The sequence below is a fragment of the Nerophis ophidion genome, linkage group LG07, assembly GCF_033978795.1.
Source record: "Nerophis ophidion isolate RoL-2023_Sa linkage group LG07, RoL_Noph_v1.0, whole genome shotgun sequence".
NCBI classification, from domain to species: Eukaryota; Metazoa; Chordata; class Actinopteri; order Syngnathiformes; family Syngnathidae; genus Nerophis; species Nerophis ophidion.
In genome coordinates, this window is record NC_084617.1 from 52,328,929 (window position 1) to 52,348,664 (window position 19,736).

Below are 19,736 nucleotides of genomic sequence, written 5' to 3' on the forward strand. Positions count from 1 at the left end.
CCGACCCAGCCTCTCGATCCCATGAGCAAGGCACCGAAGCGACTCACCGGGCAGCCTGTCACGGTGCTTGAACTCACAGCGCAAAGAGTCTCTCAAGTCAAACTCTCCAAAACGCCTTTGCAGCGCAGCAACCAGCGCACTGTAATCAAGTCTTTCTCCCGGGTTCAGCAGGAGCAAACAGGATGCAGCTTCTTCAGTCAGTGACAAAGCCAACTGTATTGCTCTCACCTCATCAGTCCAGCCTGCTTTATTAGCCACAAGCTCAAACTGGATTTTATAAGCCTCCTAGCTTCTTTTCCCTGAAAACTTCAGTGTTCTCAATGCTTCACACACAAGCTCATGGGCGCCGCCATGTTTGTTTACATTCGGCGGCGGCGGCGGCGCATGCGCTCCTGCGTCATGACGCCGCTCCGTCATGGGGACACTGTTGTCCATGTGGCGCGAAACGCCGGCTTCATGGCGTCCGTGCTCGACGCAGGATGCGTCCGGCATGTCAATCGCACACTCTCCAGTTCCTTTCTCTACCTTCACTCGAGCGCTGAGGTCGGCGAACATCCTCTATCCATAGGCAGCGGGTTCAAACCGAAAAACTTCTGACACCAATGTAATGCCCGCGGTGGTGAAGGAGTCACACAGACGAGGATGCGCCGTTCAATCGCTTTATTAACAAGCGGTAACTTCTTGTAGTACCAAAAATAATGCACACACATACACGAGCTGCTGTTAGCCACAACTCACGCTCACACACACTGACCTTTTCCCGCCACTCACCCGCGCATGCGCATTCACCACACTCTTAAAGACACAGTACACCAATACAAATATCACAGATATTACACTACATATAGTGATAATACATGTTCACAACCCATTCTAGCCAAATCCTGCAAATTTGACAGCGACAGGCAAATGTAGGCTTCTACAATGCAGTGTAGCGTCCTTGCTAGCGACCAATAAACTGTATTTCTTAAAAGTATATTCATAACTGGAGGATGAGGGATAGCTACGCATTCTACATTACTCAGCGTAGGAGGATACAAAAAAACATACCTAACTGCCAATCAAGAGCTCTTGAATGTAGAAAGGGTGGGCGGACCATAAGAAATATTGTCATCAACGATACCAATTATAGTATCAGTATTTGGTCAATACTATAGGGATTAAATCAATATTTTGAATGTTACAAAACCGATTTGGTCTTATTTTATTATTGTTTACAAGCTCAGGAAATATGAGCCAATAATAGTTTTTGCTGTCTAGTAATTTTGTGCAATTGACTATATATATATATATATATATATATATATATATATATATATATATATATATATATATATATATATATATATATATATATATATATACATATATATATATATATATATGTATACATGTTGTAAGTAATTAAGGGGAATAAGGAAATAATTTAGATATTAATTGCTATTGTTATCCTGTGTTTTTGTTGGATTAAAGTTGGGATTGTGTAATTTTGGGACCGATACTGTAACTATTTGTAATTATATTGATACCCAAATTTGTAGTATATCGCCCAAAACTAAGGTAAAGTATCAGAACAACAAAAGAGTATGTGCTTATTGCATTTTAACAGACGTAAAAAAGAAAGTAACCAGCTATTAACAGTAATTTAGCAAGCTGATTAATAGTAGTTTTGAGAAAATGATATAACTTGAAATGACACAATATACTTCCGCATATAAATTAGGAGCCTTTGTAATCTGCTTTAAAATATGCTGTTATCATTCATATGCCAAATAATACAATCCATGTATTCCATTGGAGGCATATATATATATATATATATATATATATATATATATATATATATATATATATATATATATATATATATGTATATATATATCCATCCATTTTCTACCGCTTGTCCCTTTTGGAGTTGCGGGGGGTGCTGGAACCTATGTCAGCTGCATTCGGGCGGAAGGCGGGTATATCCTGGACAAGTCGCCACCTCATCACAGGGCCAACACAGATAGACAGACAACATTCACACACACATACACACACACACACAAATATATATATATATATATATATATATATATATATATATATATATATATATATATATACTTTACTCTTAACCATGCCCCCAACCACGCCCCTCCCCCGACCACGCCCCCCGCCCCCCACCTCCCAAAATCGGAGGTCTCAAGGTTGGCAAGTATGGTGCATGGACACTTGGACTTCTTGTGTAGGTGTGCAATTACAATAAAACAAACTATTTGAGAAATCAGACTAATTTAGTGCATGGAAACGTAACGACTGTTCACAACTAGTATCCAATTTTGTAACATTTACGAGTCAGAAAAGAAAATTCAACATAGCTCACCTTTAAATATATTATTAGTAGTTATGAGACGGGATGTAACCAAATGGAAATCTCACGGTGTGATATCATCACGGTGTTAAAGACATGGTACGATATTATTGTGGTATTGTCCAAAAAAAAATCTGAAGCAGCTCTATTGATCAAATATGCTTAACACAATTTGACTTTAGACAATGCTCTCTTTGTTCAAACATAGTGCTAAAATATTCTAATCATATTAATTAGTACAAACAAGTATTTTACGTGCAAAGACTAGCGCAGGAACATAAAGTGTCCATGCTTCTGATTTAAACTTATTAGGAGCTTATCCGCTCTAAAAAAATATGATTTTTGCCAAATTGCAAACAGCCCCATCTAGATGTGTAGAAATAATGTGCCTCCATTCTTTTGGACTTCTATTCCTTGCAAAGATCACAGTAAGTGTGGTTTTGGATCCACTCAGTCACAATCAACTATTTTTTGGATGTTATTCATATTTCCCTAGGGGTGTGGGAAAAAATAGATTGGAATTTGAATTGCGATTCTCACGTGCGATTCAGAATCGATTTTTTTTTTTTTAATCTTTTTTTTCTTTTTTTTTTTTGTCAATCCAACAAAACAATAGACAGCAATACCATAACAATACAATCCAATTCCAAAACCAAACCTGACCCAGCAAGACTCAGAACGGCAATAAACAGAGCAATTGAGAGGAGACACAAACACAACACAGAACAAACCAAAAGTAATGAAACAAAAATAATATTATCAACAACAGTATCAATATTAGTTATAATTTCAGGATAGCAGTGATTAAAAATCCCTCATTGACATTATCATTAGACATTTATAAAAATTTAAAAAAGAACAATAGTGTCACAGTGGCCTACACTTGCATCGCATCTCATAAGCCTGACAACACACTGATATAAAATAAGACATATTTTTGGTTTGTTTAATAGTTAAAAAAAATGTACATTATTGCAATCAGTTAATGAAACATTGTCCTTTACAGTTGTAAAAGCTTTTTACAAAAATCTACTACGCTGCTTGCATGTCAGCAGACTGGGGTAGATCCTGCTGAAATCCTATAAACTGAATGAATAGAGAATCCTTTTAAATCGGGAAAAAATATTTTTTGAATCGAGAATCGTGTTGAATTGAAAAAAAACATGTTCGAATCGTGACCCCAAGAATCGATAATGAATCGAATCGTGGGACACCCAAAGATTCGCAGCCCTAATATTTCCTACTATAACTTTAAAATATGCTTACACTTGCGATACCAAAGGTAAATGAACAATCACCATATTGAATGTTTACCTTCCATCTGAGATGTTGGTGGCCTGAAGGTTACATGGTTGCAACCAAGCAATACACTATGGAGGCCGTTACCTAACAGGAAAGCACGGATATACCTCGTGGTTAGAGTGTCCTCCCTGAGATCGGTAGGTCATGAGTTAAAAACTTGGCCGAGTCATACCAAGAATATAAAAATGGGACCCATTACCTCCCGGCTTGACACTCAGCATCAAGAGTTGGAATTGGGGGTAAAAATACCAAAAGTGATTCCCAGGCGGGCCACCAGTGCTGCTCACTGCTCCCCACTCCTCCCAGAGTGTGATCAAGAGTGATGGGTCAAATGCAGAGAATAATTTCGCCACACCAACTTTTTAACCCGGCCAAAAAAGTGTACTTTTGAAAATGTATTCTTGAAAACTTTGGATCGAGTCAGAAATGTGATTCAGACATTAATTGATTTTTCCTCTTGCTTCCTGTACTCAACCCTACCACTCAGGTAGAACCTCACTATAATGTTGAACACCTTCAAACTTGGTTCTGTAAAACATTGGTTCTGTTGTATGGATCGCAATGGGAAAGCAATTCTATATTGCCTATAAAGGTTTTCCAAACTGTAGTTGTCTGCTGCATGTCCCACAAAAAAGCAAAATGCCATTGGTTGGAGCACGATGCCACTGACGGGCAGGACCAGTCTCCATGGTGTACGCAAAAGCATTATTTAAGTAGGGCAGTGCGCACCATTTCTGCACTTTTTATCAATTGTGCACACAGTTTTAGTAGATCACCCGCAACCCATCCAATAATAGTACCTGCACTATTTGTATTTTACACACTTGTTATTTGGGATCATAATTGATCAGGCCTGTGTATTATTATGGTTGTAGTTTTCAGAGATTTACCACTGTAGAATTAAATGCAAAATATCATAGTTGTTTTCTCCAACGCACTGTTCTTAATGCAGGCTGGGAACTACACATTTAACAAGGCCAGGCTGATGAACGCCGGCGTCCGGGAGGCCATGCAAGAGAGGGAATGGGAGTGTCTCTTTTTCCACGACGTGGACCTCATTCCCATAGATGACCGCAACAACTACGTGTGCGGATCCAACCCCACACACGTCGCCATCGCCATCAACAAGTTTGGCTACAAGTGCGTTGTTTCTCGTCTCTGTACATAACTTGAGTACATTGTTCACTGGGTAATACCTATGTAACTGTGTTGCCCCTCCAGGCTTCCGTACGATGCATACTTCGGAGGAGTGACTGCTTTCACGCCTCTCCAATACAGCAAAATTAATGGTTTTCCCAACAACTATTGGGGCTGGGGTTGCGAGGATGATGACATCGGACTCAGGTGAGACATTTGACAACTTAGAATCTGACAGATGGGATGGTATTTCTGTGTCAATTCACATTCCTTGTACAACTTCCATTTCTGACTTGACACTTGTGACTCTTGTTTTCTCAGAGTGTATTTGGCAAAAATGCGTGTCCTACGTCCGTCCCTGGAGGTGGGACGCTACAATATGATTAGACACAGGCACGACAAAGGCAACACTGTCAACCGGCTGAGGTAGACTATTTGGTTTCTTTGATGAGGATGTTTAGGTACTTGGTGTACTAAATTGGGATGTACAGTATAGTGTTAGGATTGCATTGATATCGGTATTAATCAGTATACTTATTGATACAAATTAAGATGTAAAAAGGCATCCAAACCAGATGTCCGAACCACCTCATCTGGCTCCTCTCGATGTGAAAGAGCAACAGCTTTACTTCGAGCTCCTTCCAAATGACAGAGCTTCTCACCCTATCTCACAGGGTGAACTCATTTCGGCCGCTTGTATCCGTGATCTTGTCCTTTTGGTCACAACCCAAAGCTCATGATCATAAGTGAGGATGGGAACGTAGATCAACTGGTAAATTGAGAGCTTTGCCTTCCGGCTCAGCTCCTTCTTTACCGCGACGGACCAGTACAGGGTCTGCACCACTGCAGACGCAACAACAATACGCCTGTCGATTTCACGATCCACTCTGAGGTACTTGAACTCCTCCACTTGGGGCATAAGATCCAAAGCAGAGATGGCAATTGACTCTTTTAGGGGAGAGAACCATGGACTAGGACTTGGAGGTGCTGATTGTAATCCCAGTTGCTTCACAGTCAGCTGCGGACCAATCCAGTGAGAGCTGGAGATCCTGGCCAGATTAGGCCATCAGGACCACATCATCTGCAAAAATCAGAAACCTTATCCTGCAGCCACCAAACCAGGTCCCTTTATTGTCCTGGCCCCTTCTAGAAATTCTGTCCATAAAAGTTGTAAACAGAATCGATGACAATGGGCAGCCTTGGCAGGGTGTCCAATCCTCAGTGAAAACTGGTCCGAATTACTACGGGCAATGCGGTCTAAGCTCTGACAGAGATCATACAGGGAAAAGACCGCCACAATCACGCGGTCCGATACCCCGTACTCTCTGGGCACTACCCACAGGACTTCCCGAGCGACACGGTGGAATGCCTTCTCCAAGTCCACAATGCACATATACTCTGGTTGGGCAAACCCCCATGCACTCTCAAGAACCTTGCCGAGAATATGGAGCTGGACCACAGTTCCAAGACCAGGACGAAAACCAACCTGCACCTCTTGAATCCGAGCTTCTACTATTCAGCCTCGCTTCCTCTCCAGTACACCGAAATAGACCTTACCAGGAGGGCTGAGGAGTGTGATCCCACGATGGTTGGAACACACCCACCGGTTCCCGTTCTTAAAGAAAGGAACCACCACCCCGGTATGCCTATCCAGAGGTACTGCCCCCAATGTCCACGCGATGCTGCAGAGGCATTTGGGTGGCATCCTGACCAGATACCCAAACCACCTCACCTGGGTCCTCTCGATGTGGAGGAGCAGCGGCTTTACTTTGAGTTCCTCCCAGATGACAGAGCTTCTCACCCTATCTCTAAGGGAGATAGGGTGAAACTCATTTCGGCCGCTTGTACCAGTGATCTTATCCTTTCGGTCATGACCCAAAGCTCATGACCATAGGTGAGGAAGGGAACGTAGATCGACCGGTAAATTGAGAGCCTTGCCTTCCGGCTCAGCTCCTTCTTCACCACGACAGATGGGTACAACGTCCGCATTACTGAAGACGCCGCACTGATCCGCCTGTCGATCTCACAATCCGCTCTCCCCCACTCGTGAAAAATATTCCTAGGTACTTGAACTCCTCCACTTGGGGCAGGGTCTCCTCCCCAACACGGAGATGGCACTCTACCCTTATCCGGGAGAGAACCATGGACTTGGACTTGGAGGTGCTGATTCTCATTCCAGTCGCTTTACACTCGGCTGTGAACCGATCCAGTGAGAGCTGAAGATCCCGGCCAGATGAAGCCATCAGGACCACATCATCTGCAAAAAGCAGAGACCTAATCCTGCGGCCACCAAACCAGAACAACTTCAACGCCTTGACTGGACCTACAAATTCTGTCCATAAAAGTTATGAACAGTATCGGTGACAAAGGGCAGCCTTGGCGGAGTCCACCCTCACTGGAAACGTGTCCGACTTACTGCCGGCAATGCGGACCAAGCTCTGACACTGATCGTACAGGGAGCGGACCACCACAATAAGACGGTCCGATACCCTATACTCTCTGACCACTCCCACAGGACTTATAGAGGGACAGGGTCGAATGCCTTCTCCAATTGCACAAAGCACATGTAGACTGGTTGGGCAAACTCCCATGCACCCTCAAGAACCCTGCCGAGAGTATAGAGCTGGAGCACAGTTCCACGACCAGGACGAAAACCACACTGTTCCTCCTGAATCTGAGGTTCGACTATCCGTCGTAGCCTCCTCTACAGTACACCTGAATAAACTTTACCGGGAAGGCTGATGAGTGTGATCCCACGATAGTTGGAACACACCCTCTGGTCCCCCTTCTTAAAGAGAGGGACCACCGCCCCGGTCTGCCAATCCAGAGGTACCGCCCCGATGTCCACACGATGCTGTAGAGTCTTGTCAACCAAGACAACCCCACAGCATCCAGAGCCTTAAGGAACTCCGGGCGGACCTCATCCACCCATGGGGCCTTTCCACCGAGGAGCTTATTAAATACCTCAACAACATCAGCCCCAGAAATAGGAGAGCCCACCACTGATTCCCCATAGGAAGACATGTTGGTGGGTTTGAGGAGGTCTTCGAAGTATTCCTTCCACCTATCCACAACATCCGCAGTTGAGGTCAGTAGAACACCATCTGCACCATACACGGTGTTGACAGTGTACTACTTCCCCTTCCTGAGGCGGCGGATGGTGGTCCATAATCGCTTCGAAGACGTCCGTAAGTCGTTTTCCATGGCTTCCCTGAAGTCCTCCCATGTCCGAGTTTTTGCCTCCGCGACCGCTGGAGCTGCACACCGCTTGGCCTGTTGGTACCTGTCCACTGCCTCCGGAGTCCTATGAGCCAAAAGAACTCGATAGGACACCTTCTTCAGCTCGACGGCATCCCTCACCGCTGGTGTCCACCAACGGGTTCTAGGATTACCGCCCGACAGGCACCAACTACCTTGCGGCCCAGCTCCAATCAGCCGCCTTGATAATAGAGGTACGGAACATGATCCACTCGGACTCAATGTCCAGCACCTCCCTCGTGACATGTTCAAAGTTCTTCTGGAGGTGAGAATTGAAACTTTCTCTGACAGGAGACTCTGCCAGACGTTCCCAGCAAACCCTCACAATGCGTTTGGGCCTGCCAGGTCTGTCCAGCATCCTCCCCCACCATCGCATCCAACTCACCACCAGGTGGTGATCGGTAGAAAGCTCCGCCCCTCTCTTCACCCGGGTGTCCAAAACATGAGGCCGCAAATCCGATTACACAACTACAAAGCCGATCATGGGACTGCGGCTTAGGGTTTCCTGGTGCCAAGTGCACATATGCAGCGGCGGAGCTTGACTTTTATCCTTGGGGTGGCCAGGGGGTGGCCAAGGCTATTTCAGGGGGTCCACAGACTATAACAATTAATTTTTTTCTTGACTTATCAATTGCAATCGGCGCGGCAAATGTTGAAATGTACATACTAAGCACACAGGAGATGAGATTTATGTATATATAATTTGAAGTTTATTAACAATGCAGAAAATGTAAAACACAACTTGGCAACTTAATTACTGAACTGAGCATGTGACTGTTTCTGTCTATGCCCTGACCTGGTGAAGATGGGCTGTGCTGTGTTGTAAGTTCTCTCTCCCGACTAGTTCCAGGAAGGGAGCTGCCATCTTTTTCTTCTGTGTTTAATGGAACTACATTGTATAAAAATGAAAATATTAGTGTAAGCAAAATTAACATACAACCACCATCAAAAAACAACACACATCAGTAACCAACACTTCAGAATATCTAAAAATAAACTTAGGGGTTCCTACACGTTTGAAATTTCCAGACCCTAATTCCCAGACTTCTCAGTAAAAAAAAATAATCTAAAAAAGAATCCAATAATTCGTGACATTTGAGATGAGTATATCATGTGAATAAATTATGCAATTCATCATGGAAATCATTTGTTATCATTATTGAATTTGTATGCCATTAAGTCACCAAATTATTTCCAGAAGATTGTAGATAGGTAGTGTATGCAAAATAATTAACCCACAAATCTTAAGATAACCCAAATAAGTATAAATATATTTCCATACAATTGTTTCCATCTTCTATATTACTACAGACCTGGAAATGTAGAAAATCCAAACTTTCCATACTAGCGTAGGAACCCTGTAACTTCAAATTACTTAAGTGAGCATGTGACTGCTGCTATGCTCTGACCTGGTGATGATGGGCTGTGTGCATCACATTCTCTCTCCTCCTGACTCGTCCCAGGACTGCTGGCAGACCTGAATCCTGGCTGTTTGTCTGCCTCATCTTTTCCTGACCCTGACTTGCTTCTTTTTAAAAAGAGGTCATAAATCTTCTCCCCCTGCCTTTTCATTCTCAACTGACCCTATGAAAAAATAAGCAAGTCTTGTTAACGTTACTCCTGGCATCACTTACAATCACAAAGTGTAATTAAATCTCCACTTCAAGCCTAAAACATGTCCGGGCAAATAAACCGCTGTAGACCTAAGTTTAATATTCAGACTTTTCAGTTAGTTGGCAGCAGGCTAACTACCGTGTGAACGTTACGTTACAACAGAGCATGAAACAGCTAGCTGACTGGTTGATTCTCCACTAGGTTCATTCCTCTAGAACAGTGGTTCTCAACCTTTTTTCAGTGATGTACCCCCTGTGAACACTTTTTCAATTCAAGTACCCCCTAATCGAAGGGTCGGGAACCTTTTTGGCTGAGAGAGCCATGAAAGCCAAATATTTCAAAATGTATTTCCGTGAGAGCCATATAATATTTTTAACACTGAATACAACTAAATGCGTGCATTTTTAAGTAAGACCAACATTTTTAGAGTATAGTAAGTTTCTTATTCTTTTTAATAAAATTGTTATTCTGAAAGTTAACCAATAATAAGTATAATACTTCTAACTATTAATGCGACATCTTGAACAGGTGCGATAGAAAACGGATGGTTGGATTAAAATGCATGAGAATGTTTTATAATTTGAAGGTTATTTTCAACACTGTGATTACCAGCGGAATTATTAATTACTTATTGTGTTAAGCAATGTCAGCTAAGATTTATCTGAGAGCCAGATGCAGTCATCAAAAGAGCCACATCTGGCTCTAGAGCCATAGGTTCCCTACCCCTGCCCTAATCAGAGCAAAGCATTTTTGGTTAAAAAAAATAGATACAGAAGTAAAATACAGCACTATGTCATCAGTTTCTGATTTATTAAATTGTATAAGAGTGCAAAATATTGCTCATGTGTAGTGGTTTTTCTTGATCTATTTGGGAAAAAAAAGATATAAAAATAACTAAAAACTTGTTGAAAAATAAACAAGTGATTCAATTATAAATAAAGATTTCTACACATAGAAGTAATCATCAACTTAAAGTGCCCTCTTTGGGGATTGTAATAGAGATCCATCTGGATTCATCAACTTAATTCTAAACATTTTTTCACAAAAAAAAGGAAATCTTTAACATCAATATTTACGTAACATGTCCACAAAAATTCTAGCTGTCAACACTGAATTGTTGCATTTATTTTCACAGTTTATGAACTTACATTCATATTTTGTTGAAGTAGTATTCAATAAATACATTTATAAAGGATTTTTGAATTGTTACTATTTTTAGAATATTTTCAAAAAAACTCACGTACCCCTTGACATACCTTCAAGTACCCCCAGGGGTACGCGTACCCCCAATTGAGAACCACTGCTCTAGAATCATTGGAGAAGCAAGTAAATATAAACAGTGACCCAAATGAATTAAACGAGACGTTAGCGGCTGTTGGAAGCAAGACGCCATGAGATGTAACATTAACGTTTTGCTTGCTCTCTGCTTGTATAAAAAAAAAACTTCTATATATAAAAGTTTTTTTATACAGTGACTCATTAGGACACCACTGTTAAACTTACTTTACGACGAGAAGGTTATCCTTCTTTTTCTTTGTAACTTCGTTGATCTCCGGCTCTCCGGTCTCCAGCAAGGATAATTGACTCCAGTTTAAATCTTCCTCTTCTTCAGTGGGGATTCTTCTTCTTCTCCCCTAATGAACGTGGCTCGCAAGGCTTTATGGTACATAGCGCCAACTACTGTACAGGGGGGACTTAGCAGTCAATAGGCTTCACTGATTTAAAAATGCAACTGGCTCCTTCCGACAAGACGTGCGGTGCCGCGATATGTCAATCATCTGGGGTGGCACCTGGGGGGTCCAATCAGATTTCAGAAGGGTCCAGTGCTACCCCGGCCTCCCCTCTAGCTCCGCCCCTGCACATATGGACACCCTTATGTTTGAACATGATGTTTGTTATGGACAAACTGTGATGAGCACAAAAGTCCAATAACAAAACACCACTCGGGTTCAGATCCGGGCGGCCATTCTTCCCAATCGTGCCTCTCCAGGTTTCACTGTCGTTGCCAACATGAGCGTTGAAGTCCCCCAGCAGAACAAGGGAATCACCCGAGGGAGCACTCTCCAGTACTCCCTCGAGTGTACCCAAAAAGGGTGGGTATTCTGAACTGTTTGGTGTGTAAGCACAAACAACAGTCAGGACCTGTCCCCCCACCCGAAGGCGGAGGGAAGCTACCCTTTCGTCCACTGGGTTTAACTCCAACGTGCAGGCTTTGATTCGGGGGGAAAAACGAGAATTTCCACCCTAGCCCGTCGCCTCTCACTACCAGCAACGCTAGAGTGGAAGAGTGGAAGAGTGGAAATGAGTCCAGCCCCTTTCGAGAGAAGTGGTTCCAGAGCCCTAGCTGTGCGTCGAAGTAAGTCCGACTACATCCAGCGGGAATTCCTTTACTTCGCGCACTACCTCATGCTCCTTCTCCCCCAGTGAGGTGACGTTCCACGTCCCAAGAGCTAGCTTCTGTAGCTGAGGATCGGACCGCCAAGTGCCCTGCCTTCGGCTTACGCCCAGCTCACATCACACCCAAACTCTATGCCCCCTGCTATGGGTGGTGGGCCCATAGGAAGGGGGACCCACGTTGCCTCTTCGGGCTGTGCCCGGCCGGGCCCCACGGGAACAGGCCTGGCCACCAGGCGCTCGCCATCGTGCCAAACCTCCGGACCGGGCGAGGTAAATCTGGGTCGTTGATTGGTTTTCTTCATAGAAGTCTTCGAACAACAACACTGTTTTACCTAACAAAATAAATAAATGTGATTAATAATCGTCATTTCAATATTAGGGCTTCAAGGTGGCAGAGGGGTTAGTGCGTGTGCCTCACAATACGAAGGTCCTGCAGTCCTGGGTTCAATCCCAGGCTCGGGATCTTTCTGTGTGGAGTTTGCATGTTCTCCACGTGAATGTGTGGGTTCCCTCCGAGTACTCCGGCTTCCTCCCACTTCCAAAGACATGCACCTGGGGATAGGTTGATTGGCAACACTTAATTGGCCCTAGTGTGTGAATGTGATTGTGAATGTTGTCTGTCTATCTGTGTTGGCCCTGCGATGAGGTTACGACTTGTCCAGGGTGTCCGCCCGATTGTAGCTGAGATAGGCACCAGCGCCCCCCGCGACCCCAAAAGGGAATGAGCGGTAGGAAATGGATGGATGGATTTCAATATTAATAAAAAGAATATATATTACTCCTTTATCTATATGGACAATAGGTGCAGTTTTGTCTTATGTTCATAAGGTGCACAATTTTCACATTTATAGGAATCGGAGAAAGCTGCTCGAAGTACATCCTTCCTGAAGGGGAATACAAATAGTCCTGTACTAATTACGCCACTTAGCGAATAATAGTTAAACCTTCAGTTTCCAGCTTATCAAAATGGAACTCCACCAAGGTGAACTTGTATCTTGACTCACTAGTCCAGCAGCAAATGCACCACCACCAGCTCTTCCAGCCACAACAGTTAATCCCAACGTCTCAACCAGTTTGCATTTTCCCCAAGTCCAGCTTGCTCCTCAAGATCATCAGTCTTCTATCACTGCATTTCTGAGGTATCAGTCACAGCCAACTTTCGATACCATAGCTCCTCCTGCTGCAGCCCATGCCACAGTTTAGCCACTGCAACAGCCAATGATGCAGAATGCGGCCTTGCAAACTCCCAGCACTACCAAAAGGCTCCAGGACAGCACCTGATGGATTTCGTAATAGCTACTTTATATGGATTTCTAAGGTTACCTTGCCTTAATTCACATCTGGAAAAGAGTCAAACTTTGCACTGCTCAAAATGGCACTGGATAACCTGCTAAATTCAAATGTTCACCTTACAAAACAGTTTAAGTGCTGTTGGACCATTGAAAACTGCCAAATGCGTACAAGTTATCACAAGCTTATATGTACAATCCCAAACCGTATTCATCAGCTCTGTTAGCATTTCAAGGTATTTGTAGTTGTCGTGTACCTCCCACACTCAGAGAACAATTTACATTTTCCCATAATCAAGAATTAGATTAGAAAATAATAAAAATCTTTATTAACATAGGTTTCCCGGTGGCAGAGGGGTTAGTGCGTCTGCCTCACAATACGAAGTTCCTGCAGTCCTGAGTTCAAATCCAGGTTCGGGATCTTTCTGTGTGGAGTTTGCATGTTCTCCCCGTGAATGCGTGGGTTGCCTCCGGGTACTCCGGCTTCCTCCCACTTCCAAAGACATGCACCTGGGGATAGGTTGATTGGCAACACTAAATTGGCCCTAGTGTTTGAATGTGAGTGTGAATGTTGTCTGTCTATCTGTGTTGGCCCTGCGATGAGGTGGCGACTTGTCCAGGGTGTACTTGTCCAGGCCTTCCGCCCGATTGTAGCTGAGATAGGCGCCAGCGCCCCCCGCGACCCGAAAGGGAATAAGCGGTAGTAAATGGATGGATGGATTTATTAACATAATATTAAATTATTTATGAGTGGTAGAAAATAGATGGATGAAATGTTGCCAATCCTGGTCTGTAGTACTATAAACAAAACTATGGATACACAGATGAGCCATGTAGCAGGTAAAACACACATTTGTTAAAGATAAAACACAAACCGTAGGAATTTCTTACAAAATTCCGTCATTTTACGTGCACTAGTTGATGTTACATGGGCGGTCTTACCTTCACCTAATATTTGGCATCAAACCAAGCAGCTGTGTGCGCATTTATGTATTTATATGTTATGTGTCTACATGTTATGTGTATACCATACTTGCCAACCTTGAGACCTCCGATTTCAGGGGGTGGGGGGTTGGGGTTTGTGGTCGGGGTGGGGCGGAGGCGTGGTTGGGGTGGGGGGCGTGGTTAAGAGGGGAGGAGTATAATTCACCAACTCGAGTATTTCATATATATTTCATAGATACATCAATAAATATATATATATATATATATATATATATATGTATGAAATACTTGACTTTCAGTGGATTCTACCTATATATATTTATTTTATTATATATATAAATAAAAGAAATAGTTGAATTTCCGACGGCACCTATCAAATACACAGTAATAAAAACACAGTTGTTCTACTAACTGTACTGTGCTTGCTGGTTACTAAAAAAACAACAACAACACTTACCTTTCACTATTTGAATAACCTTTGTTCTGCCATTTGCGTACTGGCGAGCGATCTCCTAATCCGGAAACATATCCTTCACGGATTTGTTGTAGACATCCGCAAATGAGAACGGGATGTTGCTTCCAGCTATCAGCATAGCCATCTTTGTCTCAGCATAAGTTACACCCTCGGGTCTCCATTTTGCGGGGTGGCCCATAATACTGGGTTGTGAACGATGCTGCGCTGCGGACACTTTGTGCTTCGCTGACCGTTCATGACTGAGTATATCCGTTCGGCCACTGTGTTCAATGGAGAAGTCTGTTCTACAAAATTTACAGGCAACATACCCCTTCTCCTTCGAACTCTCCTGGATAAACTGAAATTCTTGTTTCCATTCGTTTTGGAACTTGCAAGCGTATTTCTTAATTTTTCTTCATTAACCAGGAGACGTGATGAAGTTACGTCTCTTTACTGTGGCCTTCAGAACAGACTCCCTAATGCATATGTTCCTTGACTGCACTTAAATGTAGAATATGTGTAGAATATATTTATATTATTCATATATTATATATTATATATATAATATATTATATATATTATATCATTTATTATTATCATTGTTTATTGTGAGCGAACTGTGGTACTGAATTTCCCCCAGGGATCAATAAAGTACATTCTATTCTATTCTACGTACAGTAGATGGCGGTATTGTCCTGTTTAAGAGGGTCACAACATTGCTGAGTCAGGTCCGCATGGAGCTAGAGGGGGCGGGGTCTCCAGCTCCGCCTGAATTTCGGGAGATTTTCGGAAGAAAATTTGTCCCGGGAGGTTTTCGGGAGAGGCGCTGAATTTCGGGAGTCTCCCGGAAAATCCGGGAGGGTTGGCAAGTATGGTACATACTGTACATGTGCACAACAGGGGAGCTGGTCAACTTATGAGAGTAGTATATGTGTGTTTGCGAGAATGTCAACGTGTTGTCTGACTGACATCAGTGAGTGAGTCGATGAGTAAAGAGAGGGAGAGGTAGTATTTGCACTGGGCAGTAGAAAAATTAACGGGCCCGGTTGTGTCCTGCAAAACTAATAATAAAGCAATCAGAATGTCATAAATTGGCGGCCTCAAATTCTGACTGGAAAGCGGAGCTTAGTAAACCCATTATAAAGTGAAGGGTGCTACCCCCGACAAAAACATTGACCCTGAAGGGAACGTCTGCCCTGTGCGCCTTGACAGTCTGCACCGGAGCGAACAGCAGGACGTCTGTTTCTAACTCCTAGTGCAGATCTGAATTTTCATTATTTAGATGTTTACCTAAGTTTGAAGCAAAGGTGTTAATACTAATCGCCACATTTGGATAGGCGTGCTTTAAAGTGTCACCTTTATTGTTAGTTTTGAAGCCCAAATACCTTTATATTGAGTTTCACCACCTTCTTTATTAACCATTAGAATTGTAGTTTTTTGCCATTCTTCCTCTACAAAATGTTATTACTTGAATGCAGTTTGTGTGTGCGTTTTGACACACTCAACATCATGCGCCTCGGCTCTGTAATCCCCGCCGCATATGAAAGTATCACGAGCAGAATTTTAACTCTGAACACGGGGGCAGGATTTCAGAAGCGGTTCTTTATTACAACAATGGAAGGGGTCCAAAATGGGAGAAACAAAACAGGCCATCAAAATAGATCCAACCTAACCACTAAACTTACAAAACTGTTTACAACTCAAAATGCTCCGGCTACCGATGGAAAAAGGTGCTAAGAACAAAAACTAACAAATACAACAAAAGGCGCTCAAACGGAGGCGATGCTAGGAACTTAATCTTACCTGACAAAAGTTACAAACTAAGAATATCCCGTGGCTCAAAAAGGTACACATTAACATGACTATGGACAAGACTGTGGCAAAAGGAACGCTGGGAGTTCGCCCAGAAAGATACGAAACACCCTGGCACAGGACAGAAGGAGGACGAGACATTTAAGCATGGGCAAACAGGTGAAATCAATCAGGACAAATGATGACACAAGGAAGAGCAAGAGATCTGAAACGAGAGGGAGAGTTAGCATTTCAAAATAAAACAGGAAATGACAAGATAACCTGAAACCAGACGAAACCCAGACAAGACTTCATTCACCCAGGTGTGACAGAAAGAACGGTACCGGTACTTTTCAAAGGCATTATAGTACCAATTTCAATCAATTAGTATCGCGTGCAGCAACACGGTGGTACAGGGGTTAGTGCATGTGCCTCACAATACGATGGTCCTGAGTTCAATCCCGAGCTCGGGATCTTTGTGTGGAGTTTGCATGTTCTCCCCGTGACTGCGTGGGTTCCCTTCGGGTATTCCGGCTTCTTCCCACCTCCAAAGACATGCACCTGGGGATAGGTTGATTGGCAACACTAAATTGGCCCTAGTGTGTGAATGTGAGTGTGAATGTTGCCTGTCTATTCGTTTTGGCCCTGCGATGAGGTGGCAACTTGTCCCCGCCTTGCACCCGAATGCAGCTGAGATAGGCTCCAGCTGCCCCAAAAGGGACAAGCAGTAGAAAAAGGATGGATGGATGGATGGATAGTATAGCAGAACTTTATTACTACCAGTATACCGTACAACCCTAACAGCAACCTGCTGTTAGCTCTCAGTGGCAATGGGCCGCTAAACATAGTTCGCCTGCGTTTGCGCTCATAGTAACAATATTGCTAATACTTGCTTAAAATTTAGGTCACAATATGTAAATGTAATATTGTTGGCGCTTATTGGATGCTTTTTTAGAGGGCTTTAGGGGCGGTAAGGAGGACCTCCCATTGACTCCTTTGTAAGCTGACTTTTATTGGCAAATTTATTAAAAATTAGAATGCATAAAAAAGAAATACATCCTTCGTCTTATCTTTCATAATGATTGTGAAAGATAAGCAAAATGAAATAAAAAATACAGTTCCTTTTTATGAAAGTGCTTTCATTTTTGAATTTTTTTTCGTATTGACATGGAGGTTTGTTTGTTTTTCAAGATCCAAATATCTGGTCAAGGCACCTGAGAATTGGAAGAGGGACGGCTTGAACAAAGACATGTATGAGGTCATCTCCCGGGAACGCCTGCCCCTCTACACCAACATCACGGTCAACGTAGGGACACCAGCTGGCCTGCATCCGCCTCCTTAGGCCGGCGCCAGCCCCGGCCTATCATGTCACAGAGGCCACCCATGCTGCCAAACCTGGGAAATCATAACAAGGGCTAATTAAGGCATATTGTAAATATTAAAGTCGTTTTAACTGAAGAAGAGAGTGTGTTGTGTTTTTTTTGTAGTTTTGTTGAATCCACTAATGCATGTATCACAAAAGCTGCAAATTTTGACATGATAACAGGGCGAACTGCTCCATCCATCCATCCATTTTCTACCGCTTATTCCCTTTTGGGGACGCGGGGGGCGCTGGCGCCTACCTCAGCTACAATCGGGCGGAAGGCGGTGTACACCCTGGACAAGTCGCCACCTCATCGCAGGGCCAACACAGATAGACAGACAACATTCACACTCACATTCACGCACTAGGGCCAATTTAGTGTTGCCAATCAACCTATCCCCAGGTGCATGTCTTTGGAAGTGGGAGGAAGCCGGAGTACCCGGAGGGAACCCACGCATTCACGGAGAGAACATGCAAACTCCACACAGAAAGATCCCGAGCCTGGATTTGAACCCAGGACTGCAGGACCTTCGTATTGTGAGGCAGACGCACTAACCCCTCTGTCACCGTGAAGCCCGGGGGCGAACTACTTGGATTCAAAATTAAATATCATCCATTCATCCATCCATCTTCTTCCGCTTATCCGAGGTTGAGTTGCGGGGGCAGCAGCCTAAGCAGGGAAGCCCAGACTTCCCTCTCCCCAGGCACTGCGTCCAGTTCGTCCCGGGGGATTACGTCGCATCCGGCCATTAACTACGCCTCTGTTCTCAATAGGTACTAGGCGCCATTTATCCACTCTCTAAGAAAAATGCCCTATGCTTGCGTTGTTTTTGGCTGTACGAATAGTTTAAATTGCAAAAAGGATAAACGTTTCTTCAGAGTTCCTCGAGAGGTTATCAAGAATGGCGAAAAACCTTAAACCTTACCCGAGAGAGTCTTGATACCAACTTCCTTGACCCAGCCACACGCAAATAGGTTGTAGACCTCAATGTTTTTCCGGGTTTCTATCTTTTTTGTCGTGTAGAATGACGTCTCGAGTCCATGATAGAATAGAATAGAATAGAATAGAATAGAAATTAATTTATTGATTCCTGGGGGAAATTCAGCACCACAGTTCGCTCACAATAAACCTATAATAATAATAAATAACATATAACATATATTATATATATATAATATATAATATATGTATACTATAAATATATTATACATATATTCTACATTTAAGTGCAGTCAAGGAACATATGCATTATACAGTCTGATGGCTGTCGATATGAAGGACCTCCTGTGTTGTTCCGTGTTACATTTTGGGAGTCTGAGCCTTCCACTGAACGTGCTCATTCTCTCTGCAAGGTCCAAGTGTAGTGGGAGGGAGGTGTTGTCCATAATGGCTAAGAGTTTTGCTAGACTTCTCCTCTCTGACACCATCGCCAGAGACTCAAGCTCCACTCCCACAACGTTACTGGCCTTCTCTACCTGCTTGTCCAGTCTGTTTGTGTCCCTCACTCTCAGCCCGCTGACCCAGCAAGCCACGGAGTACAGGAAGGCGCCCGCCACCACAGACTAGTAGAACATCTTCAACATCTTTGTACAGAAGTTGAAGGAGCCTAGCCTCTTAAGGAAGTAGAGGCGGCTCTGTCCCTTCTTGTAGAGGGCCTCAGCGTGTTTTTACCCATTCAGCTTGTTGTCGATGTGTACTCCGAGGTATTTATAATCCTCACCCATGTCCACATCAACCCCCCCGATGGAAACAGGGGTGATCCCACCGGTTTGAGTTTTTCCTTGCCCTGATGTGGGATCTGAACCGAGGATGTCGTTGTGGCTTGTGGA

At 43.5% G+C, this 19,736-nt stretch overlaps 1 protein-coding gene across 1 annotated transcript in view; it reads left to right on the forward strand.

The window, feature by feature from the left end:
* Positions 1 to 18,004, forward strand: part of LOC133556458 (beta-1,4-galactosyltransferase 3-like) — a 43,792-nt gene extending 25,788 nt beyond the window's left edge. The window contains exons 4-7 of the mRNA XM_061906397.1: positions 4,611 to 4,798; positions 4,880 to 5,002; positions 5,117 to 5,221; positions 17,735 to 18,004. Coding sequence (XP_061762381.1) covers positions 4,611 to 4,798; positions 4,880 to 5,002; positions 5,117 to 5,221; positions 17,735 to 17,885 — 567 coding nt within the window. The 3' untranslated portion in view covers positions 17,886 to 18,004. The remainder of the gene's footprint in view (positions 1 to 4,610; positions 4,799 to 4,879; positions 5,003 to 5,116; positions 5,222 to 17,734) is intronic.
* Positions 18,005 to 19,736: the final 1,732 nt, after the last annotated feature.